Genomic DNA, 12,051 nt, shown 5'->3' with positions numbered 1-12,051 from the left:
CTTTTTGTTTATTTTTTAGTGGCAGAGAAAAAGACTTTATAGTAAATCAGGGGCACTCAAATCCTTTAGGCCACTCTAATCAGGAAATATCCAATCCATGTAAAACATGAACAGGTATGCCACGAAACTGGGAACAAAGTAGACCTTGGATATTGTTGTCGTGTTGTTATCCAAATTGCAACGTAGATAAGTGTAGTTATTTGTTGCGTATGAAACCACGGATTTTCCCATGGTAGCTTTTCTAAGTCTGCTTTTTTTTTTTTTATCACTTATCAGTCTGATTCCATATAAATTTATGTTCAAGTACAAGGATGACATTTTATCTAAGAAACTATTTTTTGATTTTGTGGATGTGATTTGGCATTTTATAGAATTTCGATAATAAACACGAGTGAGAAAGTCATTGGTATTTTTATTTTCTTTCCTGTATGATGAAAGCTCGTGAAGGTCTTTAAAGTGCAAGGAGCTTGGCTTGTCAAAGACGGAGATGAAGAAGCTTCTACCTATTGTAGATGCTAGCTTGTCAGATTCAGGTTGTATATTTGCCAAAATCTTTTCTTCCCACATTTGCTTCTAAAAATAGCTTTTAATGTGTTCATCTCGCAATTAATAATTTTTTCACAATTCACTGAACCGAAGTGTCTGTGTCATACTGCAAATATTTTGGTTCGATATGGTAGAAGTCTCCCTGAAGCTATAATGATGATGATTCCTGAAGCTTGGCAGAATGATAAGAACATGAATCCTCATCGGAAGTCCTTTTACGAATATTTCTCTGCTCCTATGTGGAACCATGGGATGGCCCTGTTCTTATATCATGTATGTTTGCAGTAGCTCTACTGAATAATTCGTGCCAGGTACGTACATTTCTTTTAATATATTTTAGTAAATGCTACTAACTTTCTTGCTCGTAGTTGTTCATGCATTTATTTATTTCTCGTAAATTAAAAAAAACATGATTCGACCAATTATATATCATAAAAAAAATATAGTTAACATTTTGATTATGCTAACTTTGTTAACACTTTTGATGCCAAAATATCTGGATCAATATGATTATTAAGAATGATGTAACCAAAATTCAACCAAAATCTGATCTTACGAACAATTTTCATAAACGAAATACAACCCAATAGAATTGAAAATTGAAAATATTTTAACAATTAATCCTGAAAAATAAATCATGATGAAATTTCATGATATTTGTTCTGAAAACTCTCAAGACAAGATTAAAAAAAGAAAACAATTTATTGCTTCAATAAAACTTAAAGACTCAAATATTACAATCCGTGAAACACCAAGAAGATGCAACATGGATTATGTAAAAATATTCAAAAAAGAGGTTCAAGAATTACTCAAACTTAAGATAATCATTCCAAGTAAGAGTCTACACTCTTCACCAACCTTTTATGTCAGTAAGAAATATACTGATAAGAAAATAATGTTAATTGATTATCGGAAAATGAATAATGCAACAACTATGTATGGGTACTATATCCCGAATAAGAATGATTTATTATCTTACATAGGAGGAATGAAATATTTCTCCAGCCTAGATTGTAAATCAGGATTCTGGCAAATCCAGCTAGATTCCCAAACACAATTACTTACAACAATCAGTTGTCCAAAGGGACAATACCAATGGACAGTATTACCTTTCGGACCTAAACAAGCCCCAGATATTTTTCAAAGATATATGGATGAAACTTTTAAAACATATTTAGATTTTTGTTGTGTTTATATAGATGGCATATTAATTTACTCAGAAACATTAAATCAACATTATAAAGACCTCATGAAAGTACTAGAAATTTGTCATAAAGATGAAATTATACTTTCTGAAAAGAAAACACAATTGTTTAAAACGAAAAAAAATTATCTAGGATTACAAATAGAAGACGAAAAATATTGTTTACAACAGCATATACAGGAGAAATATTTCATTCCTCCTATGTAAGATAATAAATCATTCTTATTCGTGATATAGTACTCATCCATAATTGTTGCATTATTCATTTTTCGATAATCAATTACCATTATTTTCTTATCAGTATATTTTTTACTGACATAAAAGGCTGGCGAAGAGTGTGGACTCTTACTTTGAATGATTATCTTAAGTTTGAATAATTCTTAAACCTCTTTTTTGAATATTTTTACATCATCCATGTTGCATCTTCTCGGTGCTTCACGAATTGTAATATTTGGGTCTTTAAGTTTTATTGAAGTAATAAATTGTTTTCTTTTCTTAATCTTGTCTTGAGGGTTTTCAGAACAAATATCATGAAATTTCTTCATGATTTTTTTTTCAGGATTAATTGTTAAAATATTTTCAATTTTCAATTCTATTGGGTTTGTATTTCGTTATTGAAAATTCTTCGTAAATCCTTCATTTCCTACACGAAATGTTGTTCGTATTTTAGGAATATAAATCATTGATGATCCTTTATTTAAAGTTATGTAATATTTGAATTGTGTAAATGGAAGATATTGTCTTAAAAAGTTATTTCCTATTTTAATATACATTCCTGATTCTATGTGATATATAATAAGTATTACGAATTTTGTTTCTTCAATTTTTATTTTTAAATTTTTTGCTAATGTATTTAGCATAATAATTGATTCATCTCTTATTCGAACTTTTAATCATTTATCATATGTCTTCCAATAATGACTTGAAAGTATATGTTTACTTGCTAAACACATACTTGCTCATTTGTCAATATAAACATGTATATGATACTATTTATGCACTTTTATTTTTATTTAAATTTTTATATAAATACTGGTTTGATTTGTTTATTTTTTATGTTCATTCTCACTTTTTTTTTTTGGTTAAATAAATTTGTACGCTTTTGAAGAGAAGCCCTTAAGGGTATTGAAGTAATTACATAAACTAAATAAAGAATAAGTCAATTATGGCCTTTTTTTTTAATTGAATTTGTTGAGAGTCCTATTTTTCTAAATCTTCCAATTTTTTAAATTGAATTTGTTGAGAGTCCTATTTTTCTAAATCTTCATATTTATAACTCCCCTAAATAAAAACATAAAAGACCACGTCACAAAAAACCACCTCTCAATACGCTTATCAGGAATCAGCAAGGGTCATTTGCAAAAATGACTCTCTCACAATTGTCTTTTAAGTTTAAGGGTCTGTTGAATTTTCTTATATTTATAATATAAATGTTATTTTTAATGACAACAATGCCCTTTTGATTAAGCTGAAGTAATATCATCAAATGTTGAATTTGATTCGAAAATAGATTCACTTGATTCTGTGATGTACATGGAAAGACCTTTGCGTATCATAGGTCATAATGATAAGATTTTACGCAACAAGACCATTCCTCTTGTTCTAGTTCAGTGGCAACGCCAAGGTACTGAGGAGGCCACTTGGGAACTTGAGAGTCGTATGCATACAGATTATCCAGAGTTATTTTAAATTGTTGTATTTCAAATATATCTTGTAAAATGTTCAGTTTGAATAAAAGATGTGTATTCAGTATGTTACTACATTTAGTACTTAAGATTGTCGATGACGAAATATCTTAAGTAGGAGGAGAATGTAGTAGTCTGACTCCATTTTACAAGATTAATTGAGTAAAATAATGGTTAAACATGGATTAAGGGTTTAATTTGGAATTAATAGGATAAAATATGAAGTTTTAGGCTAAGAACAGTTCGGAGCTTCCGAACTCAGGATCGAAGCCTCCGAACAGTTCGGAAGCTACATTGGAAGTTCGGAGCATTGAATACGATCGGAGCTTCTGTTTGGAGATCGAAGCTTCCGATCTATATCAGCCGGGATGTGGCATGAGGATTTGTATACGTAGCTGCATGCAAAAGATCGAAACCTCCAAAGTGCAGATCAGAGCTTTCGATCGTAGCCGTTGGACACGTCGCATGCATGCACCGATCGGAGCTTTCGATCGAGGTCAATAAATAGGGATCTGTATCCCTCATTTTGAAATCTAATTTCCTCTCCTCTCTCGATAATCGCTCTATTTTAAGGGCTTCAAAACTTTTTCTTTTAGAGTTGGAGTTGGAGTTGGAGTTGGAGTTGGAGTTGGAATTTAGTATTTTATATATAGCGAACAGTGTCCACAGTAGCGGCTAGGAGGTAGAGATCTGGCGAGGTGTCCAGGGATCGTAGCTAGGCTATGCCCAGGCTCTGGGCCATGCGTCATTAGAGGCCTGACGATGCACGAAGGTATGGCTTTGGTTCCCTATATGAAATAGGGAGTAGGGTATAATTTAATTAAGGATTTTAGAGCCTAATAGGTGATCTTTGGCATGATAGATAATGCATGGTTATTTATGATGTAGTGCCGCATGGTAGGCTTGGACCTAGAGGAGGAGCTTCTAGGATATGCCTTAGAAAGGTACGGAGTATTATTCGAGATATCCAGATTGAGTATGCATGTATTATGTGTTTGCATGAAATATGTGATTGCATGCTTTATATGTTTTTATATACAACATTTCACGACTGTATGTTTCATACATGAGCATATTGAGCCTGAATCATTGTGATATCCGGTATTGGAATATTTACCCTGTAATAACATGGTTGGACACATAGATTCGTGTCAGGTCACCAATATTAGTTGGACACATGAGCTCGTATCAGGTACTGATATTGGTTGGACACGTGGACTTATGTTACGTCACCATCAGGGCTTTTGGGTATGTCGGTCACCTCCTGTATCGACGGCTCAGCGTGGCACATACCAGGGACCAAGTTTGTTCTTGATCAGATATTCTTGACCTCGTGTCTTGGTACTCAGTTCACTTGCATTCATGCACATATAATACTATATACTCATACTCTCGTACTGAGCATGTTAGGCTCACTTCAATTTGTTTTCTGTTGGTTGGATGCCCTATTCCATGGGGCAGTTGCAGGTAGCTCTCTCGGGGTCAGAGAGGTTAGGTGGTGACCAAAGCTGGATAGCTAGAATTTACCTTTTCCAAGCAAAACAAAACCCATCACAAATGCCACAATCAATAGTGTGTCGAGTGGAAGAAAAACACCAACGAACAAGAACACACACTAATTAAAAACTCAAATCCAAGCAAGTAAACTTTAAGGTTAGAATTTGTGAACTATTACACGTTGCTAAACCGGGACACAATTGCTTGTGGCATTTACAAATTGATTTACGAAAGCCAAAAATGGAAGTTGTACAATTTATTTAATGCGTAAAATAATATTTTCCAGGTCACCATAGATCGATTTCAGATTATTTTTTTTAAAAAAAGAAAACTTTGACCAAGATATTTACTCTTCCTTCTTTAATGTAGGAGTGATCTTCTCAGTGGATGTCAACAATCTTCGTTCTTCAATGTAGTAAGAGATTTCTCGAGTTTGTTTCTCGAGATGGTTGGAACCGATTGAGAAAAATAGAGATGAAATTAGAGAAATGATGGAGTAAGCGATTGAGAACGCGAAGATACTTTGAATGGGTTAAAAAACGGGTTTGATCCAAATCGGGTAAAAGTCCATCTCACTAACATGACCCGTGAGACGATCTCACACAAGGTATTTGTCATATATTATTGATAGATATATATGCTAAGATTTTGTGGGGTCTGAATTTTTTGTCTAAAAATTGTTAGAAAAAGAATTATGGAGAGTATGAAATATTATTTGTTGTTTGATTGTTTACGTAAATTTATAGACGTATTTGTTTTACTGTTTTATTCTCCCTTATATATATATAATAACTGAGTTTTTGTCAAATATAGTAAAATCCCGCCAAAAATAATTAGCTTAAAAAGGAAAACTAAGACAACGTATTTCTATTTATGTTCTAAATGTTTCGAACTGTTTAATTATTTCCATACATCATATTATATATATATATATATATATATATATATATATATTATTTATAAAGATAACTCAAATTGCATAGTTTATAACGTTTTTATTTGCTAAAAATTTACACTTTAAAATGTAAAAAAATAAATACTACAAATATAATAATAATAAATTATAATTTTAAAATTTTCTCAATTAATATATACAAATTCAATAATTTTAGTAATTTGTATATATAAATAAATTCTTTAATATTTAAAATTTTTATTAATTAATATATTTCTTTAATAATATAACCGATTTAGAAGATTTAATAATTACATATAAAAAGTACCGTACATAAAATAATCACTTAATTTATTTTAAATTTTAAAAATTTAAAAAATATTGGTTAAATTAAAATTTTCAAATAATTAAATTAATAAAATACAAATAGATAAAATAGTGTAAACGGTGAGCATTAATTATTAATAAAGAATGTATAACTTTAAATATAAAACCTATTAATTAAATAAACGATTCAAAACATCTATAAATAAAACTGAAGGGAGTAAATGCACTTTGAGATTCAGAGATAATCGAATCCAGTACCTTCTTCATTCTGTTGGCTAGTACTTTAGAAAAAATTTTGTAAATAACATTACAAAGCGAAATAGGACAAAAATGTGGGGAAGCAGCTCTCAAAATTGATATGTCTAAAGCTTATGATAGAGTTGAATGAGATTTTTTAAAAGCTATGATGCTACAATTTGGTTTTCACCACAAGTGGGTTGATTTGATGATGCTTTGTATTACATCTGTAAAGTATAAAGTGATCAATAATGGTTATGAGATTGGCCCCATCATTCCTCAGCGAGGACTTCGTCAAGGTGATCCTCTTTCACCGTATTTGTTTCTTATTTGTGCTGAGGGACTAACTTCAATTCTGCAAATAGCTGTTCAAAGAAGTAACTTACATGGCATGAAGGTGGCGAGATCGGCTCCGGCGATCTCACATTTATTTTTCGCATACGATAGTTATCTTTTTTTTTTTCAGGGCCAATCTGGAAGAGACCACTTGTATTATTGACTGTCTAAACTAATACGAGGCAGCTTCAGGACAAAAGGTGAACTTTGACAAATCTTCTATCTCGTCCAGTGCCAATGTTTCAAATGAACTGAAGAACACTTTATGTGAGGTTCTTGGAGTAAATTATACTACCAACCATGGTAAGTATTTGGGTCTCCCTTCTCTCATTGGTAGAAACAAACGTGAAGTCTTTGATTTTATCAAGGAAAAAGCTTGGGGAAGGATGAATGGGTGGAGAAATAAATTTTTGTCTCGAGCTAGAAAAGAAATCCTGTTAAAAGCGGTAGTTCAAGCCATCCCATCTTATGTGATGAGTGTTTTTTCCCTTCCTATCAATCTTTGTGATGAATTAGAGCGAATGATGAATTCGTTTTGGTGGGTTAAGTCGGGACAGAATGAAAGAGGTTTACGATGGAAATGCTGGACAAAATTATATTGGCGCAAGGAGGATGGTAGATTGGGTTTTAGAAAGTTGCATGATTTTAACACGGCTCTGTTAGCCAAGCAAGGATGGAAATTGTTGTCTAAACCATGTGCTCTAGCCTCTCAAGTTCTTAAGGCTCGTTACTTTCCGCAGTGCAACTTCTTACATGCTGAAATTGGGCATAATCCAAGTTATGTTTGGAGAAGTATTTGGTCCACGCAAGGTTTATTAAGACAAGGGGCTAGGATTCGTATCGGTTCAGGGAAACAGACTTGCATTTGGAAGGATCCTTGGCTTCCTGATAAGATTAATCCTTTTATTTCTTCAGGGGGTCACCCAGATTTGATTAATTTAACAGTTGGCTCTTTGCGTGTCGCAGAAAATGGAGCTTGGGATTTGGATATTGTGCGGGATTTGTTCTCGGAGAGAGACCAGCAGCTTATAATTTCTCTTCCATTAAGCCATCATGAGAGAGATGATAAGTGGATGTGGGAGGAGGAGAAACTTGGTGAATATTCTGTTAAAAGTGGGTACAAGACTTTAATGAATGCAGGTGTGGGGACCGGGTTTTTAATCTCATCTTAGAGCAATTAACGATTAATAAACAATTAATCGAACAATAAAAGAATATTCAAACCAAGAGCTAAATTTTTTTTTTTTAAAAAACTGAGCACCTCGCTCGATCCAGTAAATTCACCCAATCGAGCGGGCAAGAAAGTCCAGCTCTCGGGTCTGAATCCATATTGGTCTCGCTCGATCGGTGGAAATCACCCGATCGAGCGAGCCCAAAAACTCACTTCTCTGCTTTGGAAAATCACAGGCCGCGCTCGATCCGTGGAGTTTACCCGATCGAGCGGGCACCCTGTGAAGAAAAATAAAATGAATCTTTGTTATACAATGTGATTCCAAAACTCATACAAACTTCATATAAACTTCTCAACATCATGCTAGATACTTTACATGCATTCAAACTAATAGCAAATAATCTAGAATACATGAACTCTCAAGTATAAATCAATACTTGATAAAAAAACCTATACAAAGGTTCTTGCTTTCTAACATGTTACCAAATCATAATTACATGTCATCTGCTTATAACCCGAATCACCACATGCTATCTCTCTTCTCAAGCTATCCAAGCCAACTCTAGCTTGATCTTGCCCCAACCTGATGCAATGTACACATACAAACAAAGCAACAGCCGGATAACTCCGGTGAGAATAAATCTCAGTATGAATAACATGCATATACATCATTTAAGCATATAACTCATTCATATCATGAACGTTACATAATAACATAACATGCTAGCATTTATAAACACATATTCTAAACCATAGAAATCTCTAGGTTAATGCATAAATGCAATGCATGTGCCAAGGAATAGGCTATCAAATCTGATATCAATAAATCGTAGTTCTGGGATCCCGAGGAAATAAAATCTTCAACAAACACCAACTCACCCAATCGAGGTGAAGTTGAATACTTCATTTCCTCTGACTTTGGTGCAACTATAGTGAGTCTTCTGGCTCTGGAAGTAAGTCTACATTCCGTGCCACTCAACTACAGCCCTCCAAACGTCATATGCACTCTAGGCCTTTCAACCCTTTGTGCTTTACTGGCTGGAGTTCAAGATGAATGCAACATGTTCTATATGCATTAACTTCTATAAAACACCTTGAACACATCAATCATATAATTATATGAACATATAATCATTCAACGATACCGACAAATCTGTAAGTATCACATGTAATACATAAAACATGTTCAATACAGAAAATACTATAAATCAAAGAAGACAAATAAACATTTACATAAATATTCTGGAAATTCAAGAAAATAGCTATCTTGAATAATCTATCCCATTTATGTAAACGTAAAAAATAGCATAACTTAAATATGTATGTATGTGATTTTAGGCAACTTGATAATCAAAACAATCTCGAGTTATTCTGCCCATCTTATTAATGTCTAGTCATACCTGTATTCTGAATAACATATCTGACACTCTTGCACTTCTTGATCAACTACAAGCTGCCCAAATCTGTCATCAAATTCTGCTCATTTCAATCTTTGCTAATTGAAGGTGTTCTTGATTCAATCTCAAACACTTCAAGTCATTCGAACTCGAAATCGTCGATTCAACTTCGATAATCTTTAATTCAAATCTGAAATAGATTATACCATATCTAAAAATCAAGTTCCAATCTGAATCGATGATTCTTTAGAGCTTATTCAGTTCAAATCTTGCTAAGACAATTAGAATTCAAACCAACGTCGCAACTATTCGAGTCCGATAAATTTTTCGATACAAATATCATTATATCTTCATTCTAAACATAATCTCATAGTCAATTCCTCCATAATCAACTTGAATATGAGCTCTAGATATTTAGAATGCATAACAAGTCAAAATCTTGAACCGGCGGCGTAACGGTACGATTTCGATCTTTTCAAAAGCTTAAACATCAATATGATCATCATCTTAACAACAAAACATCATCAATTCCAGCAGCATAACACGTGAATGTCATCCCCTAAAAATCAGATTTCTGACAAATCTTTCTAAATTCTAAAACATGTTCAAACGACGATCTTTTCACGATCCGTCTTAAATATGCTATCGTCGTATATGCTAGAACATGTATATACAATCAAATCATAATTCTAACAACAACTTAAAATTCAAACATGGTAGAACTTTATAAAACTTATGTCAAAACGTAGCACTCGGAGCTGTGATCGCAAATATATGCTCAATCGGAAATTCTACCGGGCGGATCAAAAAATATCGGAGTTTAAAGGGACAAAAATGGCTTTGGATTATTGTTTTCAGAACTCTCGGCCACTTTATGAAGTGTGGCTGAAACAATCTGATTCCCACGTGAATTGCTTGGATATATATTAGCTTATTTGCAGTTTAGTCCCTGAACTTGGCCTAATTGTAATTCAGTCCCCGAACAAGCGATTTAATTCAATTTCAATCCTAAATAATTTAAGAATAATAGAATTTAATTCTAAATTCTTAAAATTCTCAAATTAAATATTTTTGGATTAAAATTAAATCATTTCGGACCTTATCGCATTTTAGTCCTTGAATTGCTCAATATTTGCAAATGGGTCCTTGTTCAAATTTCATCCTCAAATTAAATATTTGATATTTATAATCTTAGAATTCACATCTTAAATTTCATAAATATCAATTGCAAATAATTTTAATCTTTTAATTTAAGAATTCCGGATATTAAAATCTTAAAATCCGAAAATCCTCAAATTAAATATTTCTGACCCGAAATTGAAATCTCTAATTTCCATACATTGTTAAATTCATCTTTTCTCTCTTATTCGGAATTTAAATCGTAAATCCCGTAATTAAAAACTTAATATTTTCGGGCCTTACAGCAGGAGTATCAAACGTTAATCAAGATGGTATCAATTGGAAGGTGGTTTGGAAACTGAATGTGTCGGCAAAAATAAAAAACTTTATTTGGAGAATTCTTTCTTCTTGTTTGCCGACTTTGAAAGCATTGCAGCGTTGCAGCGTCGTAGGGTGGAGGTGGCAGAGTGGTGTCCACTTAGTCATGATGAACCAGAGGACGATTTTCATGCTCTGTTGTCGTGTCCTTTTGCAAGAAATGTCTGGAGCATTTCTCCAATAAGTAGCAATATTTATTCTATGTTGTCTTTTTCAGATTGGTGGAATCATTTAGCTAACAATTGTGAGCTTAACAAGATTGGTTTAGCAGCAACTATTTTGTGGTGTGTTTGGAAAAATAAAAATGATGTGGTTTGGAATGGGAGGTGCAAGTTAGCTACTGTTATTTTCCAATCGGCGTTTAATATCCACTCTCAATGGTTAATGGTTAAGCAGGTGGGTGCTCAACCCTCCTCTTCTACTTCACAGATTGGGTTTCGAAGGTGGAAAAAGCCTCCTGAAAATGTTTTGAAGTGTAATGTTGATGCTGCTGTGATAGATAATTATTCTCATTTTGGCTATGGTTGCGTTCTTCGTAATACTTATGGGGTAGTGATAGCTGCTACTCATGGTAGATTGCAGGGACACCTTAACGCCATGCTAGCAGAAGCCTTGAGTATACGAGAAGCTCTTAGTTGGCTTAAAAGCTTAGGCTTTTCTCATATCATTGTTGAATCTGATGCTCTGCTGGTCATTGAAGCACTGAATAATTCTTCAGAGTCTGATTCTTCTATATTAGGCTTAATAGTGGATGATTGTAAAATCCTTGCTGGGGATTTCTCGTCTTGTCAATTTGTTTTTGTGTATAGATCAGCGAACCAGATTGCTCATGCTTTGGCTAGGAAAGCGATTTCCATGTCTGGTCTGTTAGGAAGGGCTACGTCCTCTCCTACTTTTATTTCCTCTGTAATTTTGCAGGATTTGGTTTAATGTTATTTCTGTTGGTTTCGAAAAAAAAATGAATATTTAATTTAATTTAAATCTCTACATAAATACATATTTTAGTTTCAATCAAATACATGCAAATATAATACCTCCCATAATAGATTAAAAAACATATTAAAAATCAATGCAATAATTACAACAAAATATGATCAATATTATCACCTAACAAAATTTTCGAACATATTTACTTTCTTTATACACGGTATTGACTAACAAATTAAATCAAAACATTCATCATTATGATTCTTTAATTTAATTTAAAATTCAACAATAAAAATTCATTGTCAAAAAAAATCTTTAAAGTATGAGATATT

General features: G+C 32.9%; 1 protein-coding gene across 1 annotated transcript; it reads left to right on the top strand.

Annotated features, from left to right (window-relative positions):
• Positions 1-6,560: 6,560 nt before the first annotated feature.
• On the top strand, positions 6,561-11,722 carry LOC140861917 (uncharacterized). Its single transcript, XM_073264918.1, has 3 exons — positions 6,561-6,768; positions 6,914-7,867; positions 11,010-11,722. Exons 1-3 carry the CDS (start codon positions 6,561-6,563, stop codon positions 11,720-11,722), a joined length of 1,875 nt encoding a protein of 624 aa, XP_073121019.1.
• Positions 11,723-12,051: the final 329 nt, after the last annotated feature.

Source organism: Henckelia pumila, chromosome 4 (genome assembly GCF_033568475.1).
Source record: "Henckelia pumila isolate YLH828 chromosome 4, ASM3356847v2, whole genome shotgun sequence".
NCBI lineage: Eukaryota > Viridiplantae > Streptophyta > Magnoliopsida > Lamiales > Gesneriaceae > Henckelia > Henckelia pumila.
The sequence above is the reverse complement of the archived record's forward strand: the minus strand, read 5'-3'. Positions and strand labels throughout refer to the sequence as shown.